Consider the following 27,796-nt stretch of genomic DNA (forward strand, 5'->3'; position numbering starts at 1 on the left):
CTAAACCATGTCCTGAAGGGCCACATCTACATGGTTTTTGAACCCCTCCATGGATGGAGACTCCACCACTGCCCTGGACAGCCTCTGCAAGGGATTCACCACTCTGTCAGTAGAGACGTTTTTCCTAATATCCAATCTAACCCTCCCCTGGCACAACTTGAGGCCATTTCCTGTCGTCCTGTCACTTATTACTTGGGAGAAGAGCCCAGCACCCATCTAACTAGTCTTTTTTCAGGTAGTTGTAGAGAGCAACGAGGTCTCCCCTCAGCCTCTTCTTCTCCAGGCTAAACAGCCCCATGTCCCTCAGCCGCTCCCAGAACCCCTGTTCTCCAGCCCCTTCCCCAGCTCCGTTCCCTTCTCCAGACGAGCTCCAGCCCCTCAATGTCTTTCTTGGAGTGAGGGGCCCAAAACTGAACCCAGGATTTGAGGTGCAGCTTCACGAGTGCCAAGTGCAGGGGGACGATCCCTTCCTTACTCCTGCTGGCCACCCAGTGGCTGATGCAAGCCAGGATGCTGTTGGCCTTCTTGGCCACCACCGTGGTCACATTTCCCAGATGTTGGAAAGTGGAAGAGCTGATCTGATGCAGTTACAGTGCTAGAGACGTTATAAAAAGAGCCAGTGGGTACATTTGCAGGGCAACTGTTGTTCCCTGGGGCTGACTGCTCAGGCTGGAGCTTGCTCGCTTTGGGGCTGTGCTGGGCAAAGAGGGATGGATTGCTCTGGGGCTGCGTTTGCAGTGGATGGGTGAGCTCAGTGTTACTGTTTCTGGGACTGCTCAGCTTGGAGCCTTCTCACCTGAGAGGAAAGGGTGTTTGCAGAATGGGAAAGTGGTGGACCTGCTCTCTGTTTGCCATAGTGCTGTTTGCGTGGGAGCTCCATGCCTGGCTGGTGTTCTCAGGGCTGAGGTTTCCTCTGAAGGCTGGTATCTGATGAGCTATGTAAGGACAACCTGCTGGCCTGTGAAAACAGACCAAGCCTTGTGTCCTTGTGTGCTGCTCCAAAGTGGGTGGAAAAGGTTCTTCAGGCTGGCATTTCCTCATAGAGGCTTAAAATCTTCCAAGCTGTGCCATGATATAGTGATCCTGTGGCATCGCTCCTCCATCTTCTCACTCCTTAGCAGCAGTGTCTCAATGCAACAAGATCTGATTGGCCTGGGGTGGGCTGGACTGGACCATGAAGTAGCAGATCCACTTGGCTACGTTGGTGCCTCTTATCCATGAGTGTCTGTAGGTCAATGAAAAACCCATTTGCTAAAAGTCAGCCCTTGGTGTCACAGGAAGGATGGACACATCTATCCTTCATCTGCAAAGCATTTCTGGCCTCCAAACAACCACGCAGCAACAAGCTACCCTTCTCTGCAGAGGTTTCTGTGCCCTACAAACAGCAGCTCCATGCACATCATCTGCTCAAGCACCCGTGAGATCCTGTCACCTTTTGGTCACACTAGCTTTAAACAGGGCCCCTGCTGTTGCTGCCGGTGTTTGTTTTTTGAGCACCACCAGTGTGCCCAGCAGTCCAAAAACTGCAGGAAGAGATGTGGTCTCCCCCAGCACAGCTTAGCATGGCAGCAGACTGAACTTTCTCATCAGACCTAGCTCCATGGGTCATGAAATAACCGGCCAGCATTGCCTGTGTTTTGTGCACAGGATATTCCCAGGGCTTGCTGTTTCACTGATGGAAGGTTTGCTCTACGATTTAAAAGCTATTGTAGTCTGGAGCCCGTTTCCGAGGTACTTCCCCTCTGGGATCTCTGCTGGGTTTGGCTATGGACCAACGCTCTGAACGTTCGAGGCCAGGGGCTGGGCAGAGCTGAGCTGGGCTGTGAGACCTGTCCCTGAACCACTTTGCCGTGAACCCTGCAGAGGAGTCTGGGGGAAGGAGCAGAAATGTGATCTGGGCTGGGGAACATCCACCCAAGGACCTGACCGTCTGCTGGGATGGGGAGGTGGCAGTGGGATGAGAACAACTGCTGGTCTGATCTGGTCATGGAGTTCAAAGCTTTGAGGTGTCAGGCTGAATCTGACTTTTTATTATTATTATCTCTTTGCTTTGCAGAGACCTGCAAAGCCACCTTCGTGTACCATGAGCTGTTGCGCTGGGTCCTGCACAGAGGGGCGAGTCTTGCAGCATGGGGTGTTGGTGTGTAGGGTCAAGGGGCCCTTCCTGTGAGGTGGAACCATCCTCCAGAAGGTCCTCAGCTGATCTATGGGCTGCAGAGTCAACAGCACCACTTTGGTCGGTGTCTGCAGTGGTAACCAGGAGCTTTGCCTGGCCAGACCCTTCGTCTGTCATCTCCCCATGCTCCTGGGCACAGTAGGGCTGGAGCTCAGCCTGGGGGAGCATCCGTGGGGCTGAGATTTTTCCCATGGAGAAAACCAGACGTTTTCCTGCTTTAACAGGGCTTGTGCTGGTTAGTCTCCGTCTTCCCAGACTATGCCTGATGTTTTCCTCCTGCTCTCTCGTGGGCAGCACTGGTGTGGGGTCTCGCGCTGGTGTGGGGTCCAGCACTGCCCTGGAGCCATGTGTTTACCGGAGGCTCCCGTGCCGGCCGGCACGCAACACCTGCAATAACATGTTTTTCAAACCACTGGGGTTGAAGGTAGTCAGAAAGCAACTGGCAGCTACTTCAGTCGCTCGCTTTATCTGGTCGCAAACGCCCCCTTCACGCCATCTGCATCCTCCTTTCCCAGCACTGTGAGATTAAACCCTGTTTTCTCTCTGTAAATATTGGCAGGCGAAGCGGCAGCCTCCCTGAATGAAAACAATAGCAGGGAGGTCGGTTCCCAGAGCGAGCCCTGAGCGAGGCAGCGTGCACAGGGCACGGCACAGCCCTGGTATTTGCCGACCTCCCTGCTCCACAGCCTTCCTGGTGCATGGAAGTGCTGAGCAGGGGCTGCACTGCAGGGTCATGTGTAGGGCTTTATCCCATCTTTGATGGTTGAATTGGATGATCTTAGAGGTCTTTTCTAACCTTAATGATTCTATGATTCAATCTGCGTCAATCCTTCGTGTGTCTGCCCTCTGTGGCTGCATCCCAAAGGACTTTGCAAGTAGGAACCTGTGCTTTAGAGGCAACTGGAGGTGTTCATCCCCTGTGGGTTGGCTAACACAGTTGCACATTGTTTGGGGGAGCAGGTTGATGGGAGAGGGAAAAGCAGAGCTCTTCCCGTGTGAAATGTGCATTGGAGAGGTTAAAAAGCACTGAGAAGGAATAAAGTGCTGAGATCTTGGTGCTGTAGCACAGAAATGATAGTAAAGTATCTATAGATTAGATAAATGCAATTTTGGCTCTTCAGGTCTGTCCTCAGCCTTGCCTGAAATCATAGAATCATGGAATGGTTTAGGTTGGAAGGGACCTCAAAGCCCATCCAGTTCCACCCCCTGCCATGGGCAGGGACACCTCCCACTGGATCAGGGGCTCCAAGACCCATCCAACCTGGCCTGGAACACCTCCATGGATGGGGCAGCCACCACTTCTCTGGGCAACCTGGGCAGGGGTCTCACCATCCTCAACATGAAGAATTTCTTCCTAACGTCTAATCTAAATCTTCCCCCCTCCAATTTAAAGCCATTTCCCCTCGTCCTATCCCTCCAGACCCTTGTAAAATGTCCCTTCCCAGCTTTCCTGGAGCCCCTTTCAGTTACTGGAAGGATAATAATACTCAGGAGACACACCAGGGCAACTGAATTTCTCCTCTGACTTTTGGACCAGAGGATGATCTTCTCTCCTGGCTCTAATATTCGCAGGCTGCTGGGGCTGGGGAGTCTCACCAGCTCACTGAGGCTGATCCAGGAGGGAGAGAGGGGCGCTTTGCTCTCAGCAGCAAGTGCAGGCTGAGCATCGCTTTATGCTAAATTCAATCAAAGAGATGAGGACTCTAATTGAATTGGTAAGGGGCCGCAGAGCAAGGGTAGGTGAGCTGTGCATCCGTTACGAGCAAGGGGATATGAGATGCCTGTGAGATGCCCTTGGAATTACTTTAGGCCTCATGCCAAGGGAATTGCAGAAGCTCGGTAGGGATGGAGATGTGCGGTAGTTAAAGCTTTGCTGTGGGCACTGGGCTCCTCGCAGGTGTGCTGATGCCTTTTAAGCTTCGCTGAGTCCTTGCTGTTGTTCACTTCTGGCCCCAAATGCAGAGTGGGGGAATGCCAGCCTGGATTTCTGGCACAGCACATTGGTATCTGTCCACTCCTCTGAAAGTCGGAATGATTAGGTGCCTTTCTAGGGCTGAATTGATATCCCTGTGGTACAGCCTGGTGATCTGCTGGGATGGGACTGGGAGAAGCTGAGATATCTGGGATGGGAAGCACTGTGATGCTCGTGGGGATGCTGAGAGCATCACTACAACTCAGAATATGGGGGGCAAGGGGAGCCCCACCACCTTGTGACTCTGAATCACAAACCTCTCTTCCGTTTTGATGATGCTCAGTAAGCCTGAGTATGCATTTCCAATGTTTAAGCCTTTTTCTGCTGTAGGAATGCATGTGGTGATGTCCAGACATAAGAAAGATCAAATCTTTTTCCTAGAAGTCTTCTTGGAGGGGCCAAGGACTGAATTAGAGATCTCTTTTTCTAGAGGTGACGTGAGTGGTTGGTTTATTTCCCGCATTATTAGGGATCTTGGATTAAATGTGAATGAATTAGTGTCCAATGAAAACAGTGGTTTAAATGGTGTGACTAAAAAGCATTTCCCCTTTGGGTTGTGTCTCTGGAGTCACAAAGCTGTGAGTTCCTTAGTTCTCACTGACCTTTCTGGGAAAAACAGGCTAGCAGAGACCTGCCCTTCTGGAAGGAAATCCTAGGGGGAAATGAAGGCCTTTTGCATGCCCTTTAGTGGAAGGATCTTTTTTCTTTCTTTGCACTTCTGTCCTAAAGTTCTGCTTTTTATTTTTCCTTTTCATATCTGGCCACGGAAGGAGATGCTCCAGCTGTTGGCATTTCTGCACCCTTTTGAAAGTGAGACCTGCAAAATCCCAGTGGGCAGCAGATGTTACTCATCCTGATTTTTAGCACAAGTGATGAGTGGCTGAAGGGCTGTGAGACACTTGCCAAGAGAAGGGCAAGAGTTATTAAATGAACGGGATTTGGCCCAAAGAAAACATTTCAAAGAGGAGCAGGACAGGCTGAGAGAGTTGTGGTTGTTAGGGCTGGAAAGAGAAGGAGAGCCTGGAGAAGAGCAGCTTCCAGTGCTGAAAGGGGCTCCAGGAGAGCTGGCAAGGGGCTCTTGATCAGGGAGTGCAGGGACAGGACAAGAAGGAATAGTTTTCAGCTGAAAGAGGGGAGATTGAGATGAGATTTTTTGGAAGAAATGTCTTACTGTGAGGGTGGGGAGGCCCTGGCCCAGGTTGCCCAGAGCAGTGGTGGCTGCCCCATCCCTGGAGGTGTTGAAGGCCAGGTTGGATGGGGCTTGGAGCAACTGGATCCAGTGGGAGGTGTCCCATGGCAGGAGGCTCAACTGGATGGACTTTGAAGTCCCTTCCAACCCAACCCATTCTGTGATTCTATGATCACAAAGAGTGTATGCTGGGAAGGGCCAGGGCGTGAGGGGAGATGGGCTCAGCTGAGATGAATTCCTATCGTTACTCTCCGTCCCTCACAGCCAGTATGTGAGCAGAGCTGGGGCAGCATTCTCCAAACAACTCTTGATGCTTGCTCTGAGGAAGGAGCAGAACAGACAAGGCTGGTCTGGAGCTTCTCTGGAGATCTGCCTTCCTCCCAGTTCCACCCAGCCCAAAGGCACTTCTTTTCCTCAGATCGTGCTACAGCACCTCATTAACGTTTGCATGCAGCAAAGAGCAATTTCCACCCTCAAAATCATCTTAGTAGACAGGTTTTCACCATGGTGGCGCAAGGTGCAGAACCACTGATGCTCTGCCTGTGCCTCACCACTCCGCTCCTGCTTATTAAAGCAAAAGTCTGCTGCTCTGCAGCCTTTCATTCCCTGTCTGGATTTCACTAGGAAGCTGATTTCCCATCTATTTTACTTTCTCGTGCCTAGAGCGCAGGACACTGGCGCGAGCTTTCCCGTTATACTCACATTCATCTGACACAGTGTGTTGGAAGCAAGTAGTTTGCAAACAAAGCTGGGGCCTGCGACACGCAGCTAATGACCTTCTCTCTGCCTGTGTTTCCTTTACGTCAGAAGTCGGAGTGCTTATTAAGTTTGGAGGCTTACTCCCAGGAGCAGAAGAAGAGGATCTGCTGGTGTCTGGCTGAGAACATCACCAAGCAGCAACATCCGGCATTGGCTCCTACAGAGAACAAGGTAAGTGACCCATGCGGGAGCCCGAAAACCCTGCTTGGAGCATCACGGGTCTCTGCCTGTGACAGGGTCTTTGCTCCAGTGATGCTCTGCCAGGTGAGCTGCCTTGGAAGCTGCTTTTTTAGCAGGCGAGGAGTGAGTTTGTATTGTGGCACTGGTGTGCTTGCAGCTTCCTGCCCTGCTCCAGGAGGCAGTTATTGTATTTGCATCTGCTGCCTTGCACCGAGGCAGCCTCCGGCAAACAACCTCCTGGTGCCTCTCAGCATCTCTATTTGGACAACTGAGACCACAAAGCCCAGCGTACGGCCATCCGTGAGAGCTTGGCTCTAAGGCAGGGCTGAATGCAGAGGGAGAGGTTCAGGCAGTGATCTCTGGGTCCTGATTAAAAGGCTGATGTCATGGGAGCAGTGATGTGGAGATGTGCCCCTTGTGTGCACTCAGGCACAAGCGTTTGATCTGGACCCTACAGGTGGCCTCAAATCCAAAAAGGTCATTTGACAAGTGCTCTTTTTCAAACCTAGCAAGGCAGCACCACCTCTTTTCCCACACTAAGGAGCTTCAGCCGGGCTCAAGAGCTTTATCTCTGCAGCGCTGGCAAGAGAAATGTGTGTGTGGAGTGGGTTTGATCACTGTGGGGGTGTAGTTAACGTGGATGCATGGATGTAGTTAATATCAGCCGTCTGCCTGGTGAGGGGCTGTGGCTGCCAGCAAGGACTTGTCTGGGATGGTGGCAATCTCTGCTGGAGTCATCTCGTGCCTTGGGAGTTGGGTTTGGACCATTGGTGGCTGACCCACTGCTCTGGGAGAAATGAAACACACTGTGCTGAGTGTTTAAAGAGCTTTAAGTGAGGCAGATGGGAGGTCTCAGGGGAAAAATCCACCAGGATACCTCCCCTCGGCTGGTGTGCAGTGGTGGAGCAGCTCCTGCCCCACAGTGATGTGTGGATACAGCCCTGGTGCATGATCTCGTTTGGCTGGTGACTCACTCTTACCATATATTTGGGCAAAAGCAGGAGCAGGCGGCTGCGCTGCCGGCCGGATCCGGAGGCGGAACGACGTGGCTTTTGCTCTGCAGCCTCTCTAACTGGGTCAGCGCAAACATCTCTGCAGGAGACAGAGCCTCCGGATTCCTTTTTCTGCACGTTTTAGACATACTAAAATAGCAACAACATGAAAAGCCTGAGAACCTAGTTAACATCCAAGCCTCTAGAAATGCAAATAGCCCAGGGCAGCCAATTCCATCAGGTGACAAGACTCTACCATGTCTCTTGTTTACCTGTGATATGTCTTGTTGGCACGGTGCTGTACCTGCACAGAGGGTCCGGGCTGCTGGGCATGGGGTGTGTGCGATGGGGCTGCAGGGGGTTTGACATGCTCTCAGCTGGCTGCAATCCAGCCATGGGCTGGGGGATCATAGAATCACAGAACAGTTTGGGTTGGAAGGGACCTCAAAGCCCATCCAGTTCTAACCCCAGACTGTTTTCATAGCAGTGTGTGGGATTATCCTCTGAGTTTGGCTCTCTACTAGACCTACAAACACTGTGACACCGAGCGAAGCCCCGAGGAGTGTCTGCTCCCTGTGCTACGGAAGGGGCCTGGCTACTGTGCAGGTGAAGAAATACAACAGAAGACAACATAAACCTTTCCAAGGCTTCTCTGTGCCTCCCTAGTCAAGAGGGACCTCCTTAGATGCAGTGGAGAGCCAGTGTTGTCCCTCAAAGGTTGTGACAAAGAGATTTGTCTCAGCTTGCCAAAGCTGATGGAAATCCCACTGGTGGGATGTGGGGACCAGGAAGGGAGGAAAGGAGCATGGGGACAAACAAAGCGTTTAAGTGAGCTCATAGCACCATTTCTCATCTCGGCAAGGTATAAACTACAATTTTATAGCAAACCTGATCCTGAAGTACAAGCAGCAGCATCGTGGGGAAGGAGGAGCAGTCCTGCATGAGGCTGCAGCTCCCAATGGACACACGAGGATGCTCGATGAGCACACAGGCTCAGAGCAGGGTGGGCAACTGCCCATGGGGCCAGGCTGTGGGCAGGAGCCTGACACGGGCCAGTGGCTGCTGGGACCTCTGAGACCAGTCTGCACTGCAGCTGGTTTGATGGGCAGACATCCCTGGGGATGCCAGTGCAGCAGGAGCTGGGAAAATCAGTTGATTTTTGCTAGGGAGAAGTGATCCATTAGCTCTGCTTGTTGCTTACAAGTCATTTGATACTAGGGCTGTTTAAAGAGAGAGAACAGCGTCTGTGCTTTGCGGACAGACAAAATAAGCTGGAAATATGAGCCTCTGCATGCTGATTTCTGCTCCAAACAGGAATCTGATTTGCAAAGCCTTCCAAATTGCTCCAACTTGTCAAGAGGCAGCTCATCTCGCTGCAGCTCAAGCCTGGCTTACGGGAGCAAAGGGTGCAGCTTTGGTGCCAGGCAGAGATGTGCCGTGTGCCAGCTATGCACTGGAGCTGGAGAAAGGGACTCTGTCGGAGCAGAGAGCAGCTCCTCAGCAGCGTCTGTGGCTGCTGCACCAGCAGGAGAACTGAGAACGATTCTGCTTTCAACGTGTTAATGCTGTCCCCGAGTCCTGCTCAGAACAAACAGTTGCAATGGGGCAGAAGATCCCCAGCAGAACGGGTACATCTGGAGACGAGAGGCTGGAGAGGCCAAACTGGTGGAGGAAAGCTGCATGGTGCAATTTCTTGGAAATGTGGGAAATCAGACAATTTTTGGGCTTTGGGATGGCACTTTTTGTTTTTCAAGGTCCTCTGGGTAGGGAAGCAGTAAGGGTAAGAAGGTCCTTCTCGCTCAGGGATATGGTTCTGCAGGGCTGTCACCACCTCCAGGAATGTCTCCTGGGAGGACGGTGCCAAGCCTGGTGGATGCACCCTACACGGTCTGTGTGTTGGCATTGCTGCTGTTTTCAGAGCAGCTGGTTTAAGAGCACAGCTGTGCGTTTCTGGGAGACTAAAACATACGATGCGTGGAGCATCTGCTTCTGGAGGCAGAAGAAGAGAAAACCTTGTGGGACACAGCTGTGATGGTCCAATCATGCTCCCAGTGGGCTTTTCCTGCCAGAGTCAGTGCAGAAGGAGCTCTGAAGGCAACCATGGCTGTCAATGTGGTCCAGTTCTCCAGCCCTGAGGCCCAGGAGACATTGGTAGAAGTGGGACTTTGGTGGCTTCTCTGCTGCCACTATAAGACATGGCTGAACTTCACCAAGAGATGAACCCATCCTGCCAGCTGCCGTATGCTGCATTTGTTGTAGGTGTTTTCTTCACCTACAAAGCTTTCCCCACTCTCACCCCTGGGTCTGGATCTGCCCTGGCAGGCTGCTCACTGCTTCTTGGCTGTGCTAAGTGAGGATGTGCAAACACATCACTAGGGTGACCCAACGTGGTGAGAAATGTCCCCAAATGAGGAGGCGTGGAGCCTGGAGTTTGGCTGGTGAGGAAACAGCGGCGGCAATGTGATTATAGTGAAAGCAGCTTTATGAATTAATCGAGTTAGTGAGGCTGCCTCCTTGGGCTGAATAATGACCATCTGCACAGAGCACAATGCTCTTTTTAACCCTGAATCGCTGCACTGGTCCTGTTTCCAGCCTGGCCCCATGATGAATTGCATTAACACTGTTGAAGAGATGGCAAACTGCAGAGCAGGGGCGAGGGTGAGGTGCTGGGGCTGGAGCTTCTCCAGCTGGTTTCATAGAATCATAGAATCATTAAGGTTGGAAAAGCCCTCTAAGCTCATCCACTCCAACGATCAGCCCAACCCCACTCTGCCTGCTAAACCATGTCCCAAAGTGCCATGGCCACGTGCTTTTTGAACCCCCCCAGGGATGGAGACTCCACCACTGCCCTGGGCAGCCTCTGCCAGGGCTTCATCGCTCTGTCAATAAAGAAATTTTTCCTAATATGCAATATCTAAATTTCTCCTGGCACAACTTGAGGCCATTTCCTGTTGTCTTGTTACTTGGGAGCAGAGCCCAGCACCCACCATTCCACAACCTCCTTTCCAGGAGCTGCATAGAGCAATGAGTTCTCCCCTCAGCCTCCTCTTCTCCAGGCTAAAGAGCCCCAGTCCCTTGGCCACTCTCAGAACCCCTGGGCTTCAGATCCTTCCCCAGCTGTCTTCCCTTCTCCAGATGCTCTCCAGCCCCTCAAAGTCTTCCTTGGAGTGAGCGGCACGAAGTTGAACTCAGGATTTGAGGTGCAGCCTCACCAGTGCTGGGTGCAGGGGGACTTTCCCTTCCCTGCTCCTGCTGGCCACCCCATGGCTGATCCAAGCCAGGATGCTGTTGGCCTTTTTGGCCACCTGGGCCGCTGCTGGCTCATGTTCAGCTGCTGTTGCCCGACACCCTCAGGTTCTTTTCCACTGGGCAGCTTTCCAGCTGCTCTTCCTCAAGCCTGGAGCACTGCATGGGGTCGGTGTAACCCAAGTCCACACAAGCGTGGCTGCTGGGAAAAGTTTAGTGACACATCACCCTGCTTATAACAAACCTGCTACGATCTTCTGATCCTCACTGCTTGTTTCTTTGTGTCTTCCACACTCAGAACGGCTGATTACTCTTCCTTCTGACTGCGTGACCTGAGATTACCTCGGAGATGATGGCTGGCTGTATCTGAAAGATGTAGATTATCCTTAAGCTAAATGACTATGGACACTTTGTGGTGTGGACTTTGAGCAGGACTCCAGGGATGGGGACTCCTCTTGTTTCCCAGGGGAGGTAGAGGATCCTCAGCACTTTTCAGAGCCTGACCACCAGTCTCTCTGCTATGGCTGCTGACCGTGCGAGCAGGCGTGGACCGATCCTGCGTCGTGGCCCTTCCTGGCCGTTCCTCTGGTCAGGAAGGGCAGGGCTGTTTCTCTCACTATTTAAAGCCTGCTTGACAAGTGCAAGTAAATGTTCTGTCAACAAGAGCAAACAGCGTGTAATCGAGGGATGATGGAAACCAGGGCTGGAGCGCTGGTGCGGGGAGGGCTGCTGCGCCGGAGCTGCAGGCAGAGGGGTGGAAGCGCTCCCCGTGTGCTGGCTCCAGCGCCTGCAGCCTGGGGAAGGGTCAGCATGGGTGACCCCTCTTGTGTCCCATGACCTGCCGCCTCTTCCTTGCCCCAAGCACCCTGGTGGGCATCCATGTTCCTCTGCAGTCCCTGTTCCCCAACACCTCAATGCCTTCAGCAACACCCTTACACCTTACCTGGGGTCTTGGATGATGGCTACGTGCATCCTTGAGCTGAAACAGCCAAGGCACCACTGGCATTGGGGTGGCTGTGATAAGCACTTGGGTTGGGAACAAGTGGGGTGAATGTCTTCCTCTCTCATCCTGCGTTCATGGAGTGCTTTGCCCTGTGTGTCCAGAGTACAACTGGCTGTTTGATGGGAAGGAGGGGAGGAACTTGCACCTTCTTGCTTTGTTTTTGGCCCAACGGCCTTTCCATTTTGGTCTTTCCAGGGCCAAGGGTTCTGTAAACCTGGAGCCTCCTCAGAACCTGCTTTTCTTCTGTGATGCCAGCATGAGAGGTTGGGCAGGGCTGAGCACATCTCAACAACACCCAGCGAGCCAGCCTGACCCTGGCCACACACACTCCCAGCACCTCGCTTGTGCTGTCAGGGTGCTCACATGGAGGTTTATTCTGCCCCAATAAGGGTTAAAGCATCAGCCCAGCAGCACTTACCAACCAGGTTACAAAAGTAAAGCAAATAAGTGTTTTGTTCCATGCCAGTGAGCACAGCCTGGGCTGGAAAAACTCGTTACTGTGGACAGCCAAAGGCTGCTGCGGGACTTGGGGGGCTGTGGCTCTGGAGACGCTGCCTCCCTGTGTTTCAGGCTCCAGTTCAGCTCTGTCCTCTTAAATATCTAAACTGTCCCTGTGAGAAGTCCCTGTGCCATCAGAGCAAATGGGACCCTTGAATCCATGTTCGTGACCTCAGTGCATAGTGACACATGGATGTCCCCTTCGGCACCTGGTGGGCCAAGAGAAAGACAGTGTGGTGACTTTAATTCAGCTGAGAGAGAAGCTGAAGATACATCAGTAGGTGTGAAGCAGTCTGCAGCCATAAAAGAAGCAGATGCAGTTTGATCTATCCCAGACTGATCCATTCTGAGCCATGTCCTTGCTGGATTTGTAGCCCTCTTTCATAAGAACAAGCCCCATATGTAACCAAGGCATTGAAGGCTGTGAGGGGGGATTTTACATCTTCCTGTGAAGCTTCGAAGCATGTCTCAAATGTCCTTCTATAAACTGAAGGATGCTTTTATGCAGTAGCCTCACTGTTCATTCCCTGCGATGCAGGTGAGCCTGGATGGGTGCTGAGGGCTAATCTTTCACCCCATCATTCCCTTCTTGCACTCCAGCTGGCTTCCAGCCCTAAGTGTAGGGGCACAGCACAAAGCCTGGGGAGGCTAAGATTTACCTGGCAGCTTCTGTGGGACTGGATGGGACACTGGGTTACGATACTGGGCTTTTTAGCATCTCCCCTGGCCCCAAGCCCTGGCTCTATTAAACTTGGTTTCCAGCCCTGCCAGCTCTTGGTGCCCAGGTGGCGTGGAGGTGCCTGAGCCTGCCAGCCCAGGACTGCTGCTCGCTCGGCCCCGGTGCTGCTGCCTTACGGGCTCCCAAGGCTCACGTGTGCCAGGAGCGAGCAGCGAGGGTTGACCGAGCAGATGGGCCAACTGAGAGCTTTATTTGTCCTTTTGCTTAGCTGGACTCTGAAGCCATTAGGAAAGCAGACCTCTCCCCTCTGGCAAACACGGGCTCCTGTCTCTCTGGCACTGTGAGATGTCCTCCTGGCCACATCCAGTGGCACCAGCATCCCACCCGGAGAAGGAGGGCAGGGTGGGGTAGTGGGGACCTGAGCAGCCGCTGGCACTTTGAGCATGGCCAGAGGCATTTTTAAGCCCTGGGAGCTCTGTTTCTGGCAAATCTTTAGAAGAGCTGGGAAAAGCAAGCGTGCTGACAGGAGTGGCGCCAGCAGCCCAGGGGGGATGAGCGCTGTTGAGATCATTTGCTCAGAGTGGTCAAAGGCGCAGACTAAGTGGTTTAAACCAGCGCTGCTGTGATTTAATGAAGGTGCTGGAAGTGCTCTGATGCAGTGCTGCCTGCGAAGGGAGGATGCTGGTGAGGCCAAGCAGGGCTGGCACTGCTGCTTGGCTGGAGCGCTCCTCTCCTGAGCTTCAAACAGCTCCTGTTCGTGGTAGCTACTGATGCTCTTCCCTTCTAGTGTGGTGGAGGCTGTGAGCGTATGGTGGGGCAGACTGAAGCCAAGATCAAGTACTTCCTTGCAAAAGTTACACAAAGCCTCATGTCTTTGCAAAGCCAAAGAATGTATACAAAATGCTGGGGGGGCTCTGGGTGATAGTGCTCAGAGTGGCAAGGGATTGGGAGAAACATCTTCGTCCTGCCCTGTCGGGGTCCCCTGGCTTGGCATCCTGCTCTGTGACAAGCATCTTTCTGATGGAGTGGTAGGGCAAGGCTTGATGGCATGATTGCAGGAGGGTTGCATTTGCCTTTGGAGCCACCAAAGCTGTTGGTTTTGGTTCCATTTGGGATTCCTCTGTTCTGTGGTTGCTCTGGGCGTGGCCCTGTTGGTGCCAATTGCAGGCAGAGCTGCTCTGCCAGGTCCTTTTCTCTCCGTAGTTGTTTTTGTACCATGATCTGTGCTGGCAGCGACAATGGCTTCCAGTTCTGACCTTGTGCTCCTGTTGTAAGTGATGTTGGGATGAATCCTTCACAATGGCTCTGCAGCAGCTGAATGCATCAGCTCAGGCTCTGGCTGTCACCTCCCTCATCCTGCACAGGGCACGATGCTCTGCCCCTGCACACAGCACCTTGTTTCCCCCAGCCGGGAAGGATGCTGAGGGTTGTGGGCTGAGTGCCAATGATGGGATCCACCCCTTCCTTCCCCTTTCCCGATCTTTTTCTTTTATACTGCTAGGGATATTTATGACCGAGATGTCATCTCGATAGCCTCCAGCACCAGGTCCCACTGTGCTCACCGTGCAGAGCTGGGCTACCCAAGCTGAGGAGGCTGCAGGCTGGAGCCTGGCTTGGCAAAACTGGAGCTGTGCTGCCAAAACGATGGACACAGCGCGGTGGGTGGGTGTGGATTTGGGTCGTGAGTGGTTTCATTCCCAGCTGAGAGGGGCCAAGGAGCCTAGGCTGGATCAGTGTTGAGTGCCAGGGGCAGCCAGCCACCCCTGGCTTGGTGACATCCCTAGGCTGTGGGCACACAGCCAGCCGGGTGGCTCTGTGGAGAGACCGGACACAAGACTCACTGGACACAGCTCCCTTTGCCAGTGTGGGCAGGATAGGTGCTGACCACAGTTGCTGGTGTGGCTGGGCTGTGTTGCTGCTGTTTGTGGTGGCATCGAGAAGCTGAGCTCAGCTCTGTGTCCAATGAGACTGTGTGAGGGAGCTTTGATATTCCCTGAGCCACTACAAAGCTGTGGCTACTTGCGAGGAAGAGGAGGCAGCACATCTCCCCATCTCCATCCCAGGAGCATCCACAACCCTGCATCTGGCTGGGAGCAAAGGAACACGTCTGTGCCCAGAGCACACAGAGGCACTGCTGTGCTCTCTGTCTGTAGCCATCAGGAGAACTTGCCTGTCTTGGTCAATAAAATGTCATGAGGAGGACACACATCCAGCCAAGGCAGTTGGGTCCTTAGCCTGGTGTGAACGGGGGTTTCACAAGAGGGCACTGGCCTTTGTGGGAGAATTATAGAATCATGGAATGGTTTGGGTTGGAAGAGATCTCAGAGCTCATCCAGTTCCACCCCCTGCCATGGGCAGGGACACCTCCCACTGGATCCAGTTGCTCCAAGCCCCATCCAACCTGGTCTTGAACCCCTCCAGGGATGGGGCAGCCACAACTTCCCTGGGCAACCTGGGCCAGGGCCTCCCCACCCTCACAGCAGAACATTTCTTCCTAATATCTCATCTCTATCACCTCTCTTTCAGCTGAAAACCATTACACCTCATCCTATACTCGCACTCCCTGATCAAGAGCCCCTCCCCAGCTTTCCTGTAGAGAAGAGAGGGGGCAGACGGTCACACATGGGCTGTGCCCTGGATGAAGACCATACACCCTCCTGTGTGTTTTTTCTTCTCTCCCTGCCTGTTTAGGTAGAGCCACTTGTTGGGAATTGCAGTGCAGAGGGCAAAGTGCCACACAGCAGAGCATCTCTCACCTCAGAGCTGCCCCTTTTCCATAGAAAGTACTTTGTGAAAACAACAAAAAAAACCCCAACTGTGAACCTGCAGCAGAGTTTCATTTAGCAGGAAGCACTGGAATCATTTTGCGGCTCGGCGTTGCCCGAGGCCAGAACAGGGCAGGGGAAGGGGAGCTGCAGAAGCGAAGGTGACGGGTTTCAGGGTGATCCATAGCTCTTCCTCAAGGCAGAGCGCTCATCCACTTTTATCAGCAGGTAATAGAGCCTCTGGGGACCGCTAGCAGAGCCATAAATAGCACGAGGGGCATGAGGGAGTGGTGTCTGGGAGAGGCTGGGGCGGCTTTAGCTGCTGCTTGACACGGGCATTAATAACTGCAGAGGCAGAGCCGAGCGCTGCGCTAACATTGCCGAGCTGTGCTGTGGGCACATGTCGGGGCCGGAGCTGCCAGAGGGAGATGCCGCTCGCTTGGCTTGTTCAGCTGGGATGCAACTGAGAGCCCAGATTTGGTAGGTTTTACTTTCTAAGTTTGCAGCCCGTGGGCTGTGCCCTTTGCTGGGCAGGATCTGGCCACAGGTGGAGGAAACATCGCTGGGAGCACTGATGTCCCTTCAGATGAAAGGCATCTGCTCTGCTTTCTGTGCTGGTCCTCCAGCATCTCTGTGCTGGGATGGACCTTGCTGTCTCCTGGGGAACCTGTGGCTCCTGCCCAGCTTCATTCACTGCCAGGCTGGGTTTGACGGGTTGGTGTTGAACGGCATTGGGGCAGAAGGGAGAACGTGGGGGAGTTTGTAGCAATGGGGACGTTTTGAGGTTCTCTTGCCAATTTGGGTGTGTAGGGCTGTGCCATCGGCATCGTCTGGCTCTTGTTGCAGGAGCGGCGTTGTGTGTGCTGCCAAAATGGGCTTTCTGCTCCAGGGCTTTTGGAATCCCTCTCTTTACTGGGGACAAACCAGTAAATCTAGCCCTTACCTCTGAAATCAGAGCTGTGTCTGAGCTCATAGGTGGGGACGGAGGGCACTGGACAGGGGACAGGTTGGAGACCAGAGCTGGGACTGCCGAGGTGGCTGCAGTTTGGAGCTGGGAGCCCAGCGCTGCAGCAGTAGCCGCTCTGTGTTAACTCCAGCTGCTCAGCTGAACTACATGAGGAGATTTTGTCCCAGGTTGTTTGCTGACACCTTCAGCAGCTGAGCCCAAGTGCAGGATGCAAGCTATGCCTGCAGTGCTGGCTCCCTCCTGTACACCCTCTGCTTCGGGTAAAGCTGTTGCTCTCCATTAAACACTGATTCCTGTTTACCACTGTGCTGCAGGGAGCAGGTTGGCTCTGGGGAGAGGAGCAGAGCGTGGCCCCTGCAGCAGCAGGGCTGGGTGATACCGGGTCAGGCCCCGTGTGCAGCGCAGTCGATTGGTAATGGGGTAATGGGATTAGTGCGGGCTGTGGACATGGGATCATTTCTTCCTGCAGAGGAGGGCTTCCCCTTCCAGGGCTCCCAGACATTTCAAGCCCAGGGATTTTTGGGTGGTATGAACATTCACACCCCTACAGGCATCTCATGGGAAGCAGATATCCACCCTCGCCACCCTGCCCCAGCACTGTTGGATCCTGCTCTTTGGGTTAATACAGCCACGCTTGCTTTTGGTGTTACACTAATTGCTCTGTATCAATTATTCATTGATTCAGTAATGAAGCAGGAATGGGTAGAAAACCCTTGGCTCCAGCTGGCCCCACAGAGCTGTGCTGGCTCGAGGCGGGTGAGGAGTGGAGCTGCCGGGGGGGAGATGTTCCTCACGAGCGCTTTCAAAATGACTCCCATCAAAATTGTCTCAGGTTTTGGTAGTTCTGCTTTGCGCTTCGAGCTTTGTTTTCTCTCAGCCTTGTGCTGTGGGTTAGATGCTGCTTCCTCTAGCTGTGTGCTTATGTTGTTAGTGGTCACTTTTTAAGTCCTGAGGTGCACGTCGTCGATGGTTTTGGTGGCATTTCCCAGGGCCAGTCAGAAGTTTCTGGTCTGACGGATCTGAGTGCAGTTTGTCCCATGCTAAGAGCTGAAACTGTAATTAACTTTTTCCAATTTAGGAAAACCTACACTGGAAACGTTGCTGTTTCCCCAGGTGATGTAGGCACTCTTTTCCCCACATCCCTTCTGCCCTGGGAAGGAACATTAACTCCACACCTGGAATGCATGGCCAGCAGCAAAGCTGGCTGTGTCCTCCCTAAAATTGCCCTGGAGAAGGACCTGGTCCCATTCCTACAGAATTAAATGCTTTTGGGGACAGGTGAGGCACCTTTGAGGAAAGGTGGATTTAAGCAGAAGCCAGAGAGGTTCCTGCTCCATGGAACTCAGGGATGATGGGGACAGCCCTTGCAAGCAGCTCTTCCAGCAATATCTTGGGAGGTCCAGTAACTACTCTTGGGGTGAGAGTGCAGTCAGAGCAATGTGTCCTTCACTGTCATCCTCAGCTCAGTGTCCAACAGTGTGATATGCACCGATTTTCCTGCTTTTACCAATCCCTGATTTTGGCTGAGGAGCTCCACGGGTGCAGAATGCTGCAGTTCCAGGCGTGTTTAGTCACCTCTTCCCCAGTATTACTTTAAGAGAAAGATGTGCGTTGCAAACCCTCAGCATCTGCATCAGGAGCCTGAAAAGGCAGAATTCAATTTTCTTGTGCCCAATTTACTTGAGCCACAACGGCTCCGTGACTGTGAGGAGCAGAGGCTTTGAAATAAGAAGCTGAGAGCCTCAGAAAAATCCCTGACCTCCCAGAGCTGGGGATTTAGGGGAATGCCAAATATCACGGCATGAGAGCTGGCAGCACCAGGGGAAGGCCAGGGCAGGCTTCAGCTGCAGCTGTACCATCTCTGTGGCCGGTGTTTTCCCAGCTGGAAGTCCTGGCCACCAGAAAGGACACATTATTTAAAGAAATGCTGGAGAAGTAGAGGCCACGCTGACAACCCCATATCTGTTTGTTGAAATGTGCTTTGCTGGCATCAGAGCAGCAGCCATCAGAAAAAAAATGGTCAGATTACAGAGCAAAGGGTTTGTGATACTTCTCCCTCATCTTGGTTTCAAGAGAGCTTTTGAGTCAGGGAGTGGTGCCCAGAGGCAGAGGGAATCCGGGCAGAGGGTTCCAAGTGCAGAGACTGAGGATTCTGGAGCAGGCAGGGCAATGTTAGGCTTTTTTTGAGTGTGTTAAGGCTAGTTCTTTAGAGAAACTGATTTTTGTTGCTCTGATCTCAGAGCAGTCACCTTCCTTCTCTAACATGACCCCTGAGAGCCATCCTTGGGCTTGGAGGCAGCTCGATCTTCTACTTTCTCTTCCCCTTCTTGGGACATGCTGCCTTGACCAGTTAGTCCGAGATAGAAACTGGAACAGTGAAGTGTGAGGGAGGAGGTAGTAAAGACCTCAGGCCATCCCAGCTCAGGATGGGGAAACTCAGATGCTGAGGATGGGAAGATAGAGATGCTAAGAACAGGAGAAGCTGCACATTGAGTACAGGGACACCCAGATGTTGAAGGAAAGGAGACTGAGAGCCGTGAGACTCTTAGGGGATGGGGAGATCCAGATCTTGGCCGCTGGCTTCTTAGCTACTGATGCTGGCCATGGGAGAGGGACCTATGCTGCAATGAGACATCTGACTTTGAGGTGGAAGGACAGATGTCCCTTCACTTCCTTGCCCAGACAGCATCAGCACTGCCTGTGTCTGCTGCCTCCTCCAGCAGCCCTTTGGCTGTGATGATGGTGAGAAGGAAAGCTGTTTGTATCCCTGTTCTTGCTGGCCCAACTCCGCTTTGTGCATTGAGGTGGCCCTTGGCTTTGTGCTGATGAAGTCCTTGGTGCCTCCAGCCACAATCACACTTATTGGCTGGCTGTGATGGCATTACTGATGCTTCCCTTCTCTCTCTTTCCCCCACCAGTAGGTTTTGTTTAGCAGAGCTCAGCCACAGCCGAAGTCCAGAGGAGGCCACTAAGATGATCTCAGAGATGGATCACCTCCCATGGGAGGAAAGGCAGAGAGAGTTGGGGTTTAGCTTGGAAAAGAGAAGGCTCCAGAGAGACCTTAGAGGAGCTTCCAGGACAGAAAGGGGCTCAAGGAAAGCTGGGGAGGGGCTCTTGATCAGGGAGTGCAGGGACAGGACGAGGGGGAACGATTTTCAGCTCAAAGAGGGAAGATTGAGATGAGATCTTGGGAAGAAATGTTTTGCTGTGAGGGTGGGGAGGCCCTGGCCCAGGCTGCCCAGAGCAGTGGTGGCTGCCCCATCCCTGGAGGTGTTCAAGGCCAGGTTGGATGGGGCTTGAAGCAACTGGATCCAGTGGGAGGTGTCCTTGCCCAGGCAGGGGGTGGAACTGGATGGGCTTTAAGGTCCTTTCCAACCCAAACCACTCTATGATTCTACGCTGATAGGATTTCACAGCCCTGCTGATGCTTTCAACCCGAGATGGAAACCTCGCTTGGTGGTGAGGCTCCTGCTCGCATCCTCCCTGCCGCTGAAGAGCAGCAGAGTCTCTGATTGAATTAGTGCAGGGATTTAATTTAATCCCCGAATGTCTCTCATTTTAAAGCAGCCTGTTCATTTCCTCCTGGCCCCTTATCTGATGCGGGCACCCAGCAATATTAAGCAGAAGGACTGGACAGATAGGGAGCTGCTGGGGAGGGGGAGGGCTTTGCAGGGAGTGAACTGAGGACTGCGTGGGTTTTTCCTTTAATTATTTCATGAAATAATGATGACAGTGGTTGCAGTACAAATAAGACAAACAGCATCATTAACACACGCTGGTGCAACCAGCATCCTTGCACGGCAAGCCTGGAAACTTTCCATTTTTACAAGAAATTACCACAGGGGGAGTGAAACAGCCCTGAGGATGGGGTAAAATGAGCATTTGCTTTGTGTCTCCCACCAAATCCAGATGGTTTTGGGACAGGACAGACATTACAGTTGGGGCTGAGGACATGATGGTCTCTGAATTTTAGTCTTCACTAAAATCTTTGTTGGGGCACTTCAGGTGATGCTAAATGATTGCCTGTGGTGAGTCAGGTGGAGGGGGCCAGCGCGGTTCGTCTCCATGCTCATAGGTGTAAGGAGACCCTATCGGCGTGATACAAAAGGGCATGGTGAGCTCCTCTCTGCACTGCCAGGGAGGCACCTGGCTGTGGCTCTGAACCCAACCATCTTTTTGGAAATCTGGCCGGCTTTTCAGACCTGTTATCTCAGCGGAGGCTGCCGGGTGCCGTGAGGTCTCTGCGCCATCCCCTCTGCGCAAAGCAGATGGTGCTGAAGCCAGGACTTAAACACCTCCAGGGTATTTCCTGAGGATGACAGCTGCTTTTGCAGCCTGACATCTGCATGCACTTCCCTGGTGACATCCAGGGCAGGCTGTCATCCAGGCACAGTGGCTCTGCAGGGCGAGGAGGTGCTTAGCAGCTGGTTGGCTTTCCCCTTTCCCAGGGCTGGCTTGTTGGGGTCTTCTGTCACAAGTTGGGACCACCATGGGTCTGCAACCTCTCTCTGCTCTGTGGCTGCCTGTCTTCCCTCTGGGATGTGAGGTGGGATGGGCTAATTCCTAGGGCCACTACATGTTTTGAAACTGGTGGCTCTGTTAGCACCAGCTTTCTGGTTGCCGTCAGGGTCTTGAAAATGCTTGGATCTTAACTATGGCTACAGCGATATTTTTTGCTGGGGGACCTTGTGCTGATCCTGTACAATAACCCCCACCCCAGCCCTGCGGGGCCTGCATAGCTGGGAAGCGCTTCCCAGGGGGAGGATTTCTCTCTGCTTTGATCTTTCTCCTCTGCTGAGCTTTTTTTTTAGGCTCAGAGGGGCTCTGTGCAAAAGGAGAATCACACAGAAGAGAGGGTGCAGCTCTGGCAATGAGGAGGTCTCAACGTGCTCACCAAAACACCTTAGAAGCGTTTTTGCCTTGGGCTACTCCTGTTTTTGATGCTTGAAAGGGCAGAGCTTGCTCAGACCTTTCCTGGCTTCAGAGGAAAGCTGGCAGAAACCAGCCCTGAAGGCATAAAACCTGAAAGGAGCTGGTAGGAAAAGTTGTAGTTTAGCAAGACCATGTCTGCAGAGGACATAGTGGGGTGCTCATGGGGAACCCCACAGCCCGGGGCAGCTGGTCAGGGAAGCTGAGCTGCTCACGGCTGCGGCCAGGCTGAGCTTGGGCAATCCACAGCTGAGCAGAGCCCGGTGCTTCCCTTTTGCAGTTAATAATGCAGTGCAGGAGGGATTGGAGCTGCTGGGTGAGAGCTTCTGGTTTTCTCTGCTGCCCTCCTGACCCCAGAGAAGATCTCTGCAGGGCTGAGCCCCCCCCAGCAGCTCCCAGGGGGACAGGGAAGCCATCGAGGTAAGGATGATGTTACCAGCTCTGCCTCTGCAGACGGAGCTGAGTCTGTCTGCTTGCTGTGCCACGGGGCTGAGCCACTTGCCACCATCCCCCCTGGTTTCCTCCAAACCCTCCAGCACTGCCTGTTGTTGGAGGTGGGACTTGTGTTGCCCCGTCCCACTCTTGCCCCATAGCCACCAGCTGGCTGTTGACGGGGTACCCAGCGCTCCAGGGATCAGGATGAGGACTGGGTGCTGTGGAACTGATGGATGACCTGCCACCATCTGGGGATGTGGGGTTGATGTTCTCCCACCCCTCCAGAGCACCATTAGGGCTGTACAAATTGGTGCCAGCCTTCTGGTTGGGATGTTAGGCAGGCGGGCAGTGAGAGATTTGGAGGGCTTCTGCCTTCATCTTTCTTTATCTTCTTTTCTGGGCAGATGCTGGAGACAGACGCTGAGAAGCCAGGGCAGATGCACTCAGAGAATGGAAAGGCAGCAGCAGGCGATGCTCCTCCAGCTGCAGAGGCACCAGCGCCAGCTGAGTCCCGCGAAGCTCTGGGAACCACCCAGGGTCCTCTCCTGGCAGAAAAGCAGCCGGTGGCCACCAAGAAGGGAGAGGAGCAGCCCAGCTCCCTGCAATCCTTTATCATCCCTGAGCTGCGGCTTGACAGCACCTTCAGCCAGAGCGTGATGGGCACAGTGAGTGGTACCACGGATGGCGAAGATGAAGAAGAAGATGATGATGAGGAAGATGATGATGAGGAGGATGAGGACAGTGATGAGCACTACTTAGAGAGGAACGAGGCAAAGCGCAGCAGCATGGTCGAGACATCAGGCTGCCAGCCTGCCTATACGCTGAGCGTGCAGAGCTCGCTGCGGCGCCGGACCCACAGCGAGGGCAGCCTGCTGCAGGAGACCAAGAGCCACTGCTTCACCTCCGACACCACCCTCAACTGCTTGGACAGCCAGGGCAGCAAGGGCCACTGGGCTCTGCCCTCCCCTAGGACCCTCAAGAAAGAGCTTGCCAAAAATGGTGGCTCCATCCACCAGCTCACCCTGCTGTTTTCGGGCCACAGAAAGGTATGTGAGCCGGTGTTGGCTTTGTGGGTTGGTTGGCTCCTGCTTAGCCAAGGATGGGGGAGCACCTGGGGTGGAGTTGTCCCACACATGGCCCCTGCCTCAATGGCTGTGGCTTCTGAGGGGCCAGAAAGGTCCCTGCCGCTGGTAGTCAGCTCTGGGAGATGCTTAGCACCCAGGGGTTACCACCCAGAGCCAGTGTGCTGCTGTTGTGGGTGGGCATCTGCCACCAAGAGGTCCAGATCCTACAGATTCCCATGTCCTGGAGAGCTGCTGAGACCCATGAAGGGAGAGGTGCAGCCCGGTGTCTGCACTGGCAAAGAGCTGCTCACAGTGGTGGGGTCGAGGAACAGCCAGACTCCAGAGAGCCTCCAGTGACAGAGTCCCCTGTGTGCTCGGGGATGCCAGGAGCAGTCTGGCTTTCTGCCCCAGCCAGCCCCTTGTGGGGCTTTGGTGGTCGTCTCAGAAAAAGGTTGAGGTCAGCAGTGATTTCTGCCCCTAATGTGCAGAAAGCAGGAGCAGCGGAACGCTGTGCAGGAGCTCTGCGCAGGGCTGGATTGTGCCCCTGGGGCTGGCAGTCTGGGATGCTCCCCCGCCTCCCTGGAGCAGAGCTTGCCTTGGCTGTACTTAAGCATAACAAATATTTACAGGAAGCACTGTGCCATTGCAGAGACTGAGTGGGAGAAGCCTTGCTTGCCCCATTCTCCCGGGGTGAAGCCTGGCTGGGTGCTGAGCACAGCTGCTCTGCCCAACTGCGCTCACACCAGCTCGGTCTCTGCCAGCACCGTTGGCTGCTGTTTCTCTGCTTGGGACTGTGTTGTTTGGCTCAGGACCATGTTGCATTGCTCAGGGTCTTGTTGTGCAGCTCAAGACTGTGTTAACACAGCTCAGGACCATGTCATCCTGCTCAGGACCACCTTGCAGAGAGCAGGACCACATCGCGTGGATGGCTTCTTGGCAGGAGGCTGGTGCAAAGCCTGCATGCCACCAAGTGTGGCAGCATGGTGGGATTACACCCACGATGGGGTTAATCCTCTCTCTGTTAGGCTTGTGCTGCTTCAAAAACTGCCTCTCCTGGAGCAGCTTTTGGGCTGGAAGTCCCTGAGCTCTTAGGAGTCTGACAGCCGGTCAGATGGGACTGCTGTGCAAAAGCTTAGCCCAAACTCTCTTGCAGGCTGACGCCAGCGATTGTGGACTGGGGGTTCAGGCTCCCTCCCAGATGCTATCAAGAAGGGGCATCTTTATGACAGGGACATCAATGCCACCTGGCGCAGATGCCAGGAGGTTGGTGGCAGATTCAGTGCCTGGTGAGAGTGTCCTGTTAGGGCTGCAAGGGACGAGGCTCCTGGAAAGAGGTTTCACAGTGCCGCTGTGCGTGCAGCCCGGGAGCGCACAGCTCTGCAGCCAGAGGCTGCTGCAGCGCGGGCTGAGATCGGACAGGCTGCACACTTGCTGCTGGGAGACACCTGAGGAACGAGCCCCGAACCAGCCCCAGAGAGCCCCCGCTGCGCTTTCTCGGCTGATCCGGGTGGTGTTTTTCAGCACAGGCAAACTGAGCTCTTTCTGCACAAAACTGCTCTGGTGCAGATGAGACTGGGATTCTTTGGAGCAGGGACCAGGACAGCTTGTGCTGGTTGAGGGCAGTGTGGCTGCTGGACCTCTGGGGCTCCCACCTCTGGCAGCTTTGTCTGCCTGATGCCGTAACGCCCAGACTGTATCCCCTCCTGGGACACTCTGTGCCCACTCCCACTGCCTGCGGAGGAGCCGAGGCTGCCCAGAGGCTGGAGCAGGCAGGGGAGCAGGACATGGTGCTGGGCCGCCATGTGCACTGGCTGTTGGGCTATTGCCATGTCTCTGAGGGGACTTTGGTCAGACTGTGCCTTCCAACTGGTTTGATGAACCCTCCAAGGTTTCTGGATAAGGACACTGCCATGCAGTTCCCTTATGGATCCTCTCCACCAAGCTGCCAAGCCCCAGCGATCCCTGCACCCGATAGCCTTGTGGCCACAGCATCCTTTCCAATACCTGAAAGGGGCTACAAGAAAGCTGGAGAGGGGCTATCCATAAAGGCTTGTGGTGATAGGATGAGGGGCAATGGGTATAAACTGGAGAGGGGCAGATTAGACTGGACATTAGGAAGAATTTCATCACGATGAGAGTGGGGAGTCACTGGCCCAGGTTGCCCAGGGAAGCGGTGGCTGCCCCATCCCTGGAGGTGTTCAATGCCAGGTTGGATGGGCCTTGGGCAGCCTGATCCCATGGGATGTCCCAGCCCATGGCAGGGGGTTTGGAACTAGCTGATCTTTAAGGTCCCTTCCAACCCAAATTATTCTATGAGTCTATGATCAAGGTGAACGTTTCATCAAGGTGAACATTTCAGAGGATGGGACTAATTTTGTTGGCCTTTTAACACCATCATGCCCAGCGCACCTCCCCGCTCCCCTCCTTCCCTTGGTTGGGGCTGGGAGGGGGTTGTTTTAAGAGCATATTTTGGCTGGGAGCACTGGGACTCCTCAGGCGAGCCTTGCTGCTGCCTTTTGTCCCCAAGCGTGGCGGAGCCTCTCCGGACAATGGCAGGAAGCATGCTCCGGCTGCGTGTCGCCCCGGCCAGCCCGCCTGCCGGGGCCCTATCTGCATGGGGAAGGTGCTTTGCAAGGGTTGCATTGTTTGGGGCCGATAAACTCCGGAAACCCGAGCGCAGAATGGGAGGAAGTGTTAAAAGCCTCGAGCCCAGGGCTGCGGGGCTGCACAGCGAGTTCCCACGGCACGGCCGCAGGGCGGCGATCCTGGAAAGTGCCCTGTAGCCCCAGGCAGCGTCGGGCTGAGCTCAGTTGTGGGGTCAAGCTTGTTGTGAGCATCTTCCAATCTCAGTCAGTAATGGATAAATTGCTAAAGCCCCCGAGTTATGAGGAGTTCCCATTCCTGGCTCCAAGCTTCATGACTTGGAGGCTGGGCTGGTGCTGCCCTGAGCTGGTGGTGCCTACGAGATCCCTTTGGTTTACCCAGACCTCCTCGGGGTGGTTGGTTGGCTCCCTGGGTGCTCCTCGGGCTTGAAAGCTGCCATTATGTGGTTCCATTCTGGCTGAACTGCTCTCATTTTTCCTGCTTGGAGACTGCTGTGGGGGTCCTGATTAATTTTGGCTGCCCAGCCTGGCTCGGCAGTGATGTGATGGCCTGTGGGATGGAGAGGGCTCCCTGTGCCCACTCAGGATAGCAGGAACAGGAGCATCAAGAGTGGGGATACGAGTGTCCTCCCCAGAGGAGGTACCGCTGTCAGCATCTTGAACTTGGAGGGGTAATTGGGCCACAAGCCGTGGCATCTCCTTAGGTGCTCCAGGGACTTCACGGACTGGAGGTGACACAGGAATGGGTTGTGCAGAAAGGGGCGTGTCCTGTTGCATTGCCACAGCCAGCGGTGCTTGTGGGGAAGAACCCTGGTCGATGCTGTGGCCCTGGGCTGGGTGGGCACAGGGACCTTGGGGGATGCTGGCAATGCAGGTTGGTGACACTTGAAGTGCCACCGTGGACATGTACTGACATGATGATGCAGACGCTGTTTTTCTGTTCCCCCCTAGATGAGTGGAGCTGACCCTGAATGCAGCTGTGATGAAGGGGATGAGACCTCCCGCAAGAAACGGAGCAGGAACATGTAAGTGTCACTTTGTGGTGGCATCAGAGCATACAAGGGCTGTTGGCCATGGTCAAACACCTTGTCTGAGCCCTGTGGGTCCAGGAAGCCTTTGGGGCTTCTGTTGTTGTTCTCCCAAGCTTTGCCAAAAAGAAGAAAGCAACAAAGATGAGCGTGAGCTAAGGTCTCACTATGGATGAGGAGTCGTGGGGTTTGGGCAGGAGAGTGGGCATCGCACAGCCCGGCTGGGAGCAGTCTGCATTCACCTTGCTTTGACAGACAGGTCAAAGGAGCCGCGGTGGCATGGGGACGCAGTTCCCCGGTGCTGGCAGAGCTCTGCTGCGGTGGCGTTGGGTTCAGGAAGAGGACATGCGAGTAGTGAAACATGAGCTGGGGGCCTCCTTCCCGCTGGCCCCATGCCGAGAGGAGGAATGGGGAGGTTTCCCACTGCGGGACGGGCTCCAGCCCTTGTTGCACATCACAGCGTAGAGGCAGCGAACACGGGGGCTGCCAAGGGACGCTTCGCTGCCTCTCCTGGTAAGGCTTTGGGATGCCAAAAAGCGGACAAGGACGAGGTAGCCGTGGCCTTTGCTTCCCGCAAGCGCAGCTGCAGCTGCGTGGGGGCAGGCACTCCGGCAAAGCCAAGCGAGGATGTTTGGGAACAAACCACCTCCAGTTTTGCAAGGCAGGATCTGGCCAGGTGTCACGGCCACAGGGGTGCTCGGGGCTGGCTCGTTCCCTCCACGTGGCTTTGTGCAGGTGGAAAAGTTGCACGTGGTTTGAGCGGCTCAGGAGGTACGAGCGGGCTGAGCACACCGGCTGCAGATGCAGGCTTGACAACTTCGCCTCTCACGCTGCCTGCCAGCGAGCGGCACTCGTGTCCCATGCGCTTCCCAGCTGCAGCCGCCTATTTTTAGCTCTTTTTTGTTATTCTCCCCCTGCCAACACTTGAAATTAAAATGAATCCCTCATGGTCTGCAGCAGGGACGTCCTCCGTCCGCGTGTCCCTGCTGCGGCGCTGAGCCAGGGGAATCGGGCTGGTGGGGGGAGGCTCAGCCACGGGGTCAGGGGCGGTTGCAGAGAGGGTTTTCTCCTCACCTTGAGACAGCAGGGGATGCGCTGGGGAGCCTCTTGGCATCACACTGGCCGGCTATTGGCTGCACAGCCTGGTTGCCACTTGTCTGCAGGGAGTATTTATGGTGCAAGAGGCTGGGGTTTGGCACTTGCCTCCCGGCAACGGCACACTCTGCCGGCCCCGCTCCCCTGCCGGCACTGCCCGATGTACCACGCCATGGTGGACTTCTCGGAAAAATACTTGGAAAGGTAGGACTGCAG

At 54.3% G+C, this 27,796-nt stretch overlaps 1 protein-coding gene across 6 annotated transcripts in view; it reads left to right on the forward strand.

The window, feature by feature from the left end:
• Positions 1–27,796, forward strand: part of RGS3 (regulator of G protein signaling 3) — a 73,532-nt gene that overhangs the window by 40,472 nt on the left and 5,264 nt on the right. For 3 of the 6 annotated variants that reach the window (XM_054083770.1, XM_054083771.1, XM_009560708.2), the window contains 3 exons: positions 6,145–6,267; positions 22,195–22,836; positions 26,409–26,482. In XM_054083770.1, the coding sequence (XP_053939745.1) occupies positions 6,145–6,267; positions 22,195–22,836; positions 26,409–26,482 (839 nt within the window). The other 3 variants (XM_054083772.1, XM_054083773.1, XM_054083774.1) reach the window with 3 other exon arrangements.

This window comes from Cuculus canorus, chromosome 19 (assembly GCF_017976375.1).
Source record: "Cuculus canorus isolate bCucCan1 chromosome 19, bCucCan1.pri, whole genome shotgun sequence".
Classification (NCBI taxonomy): Eukaryota; Metazoa; Chordata; class Aves; order Cuculiformes; family Cuculidae; genus Cuculus; species Cuculus canorus.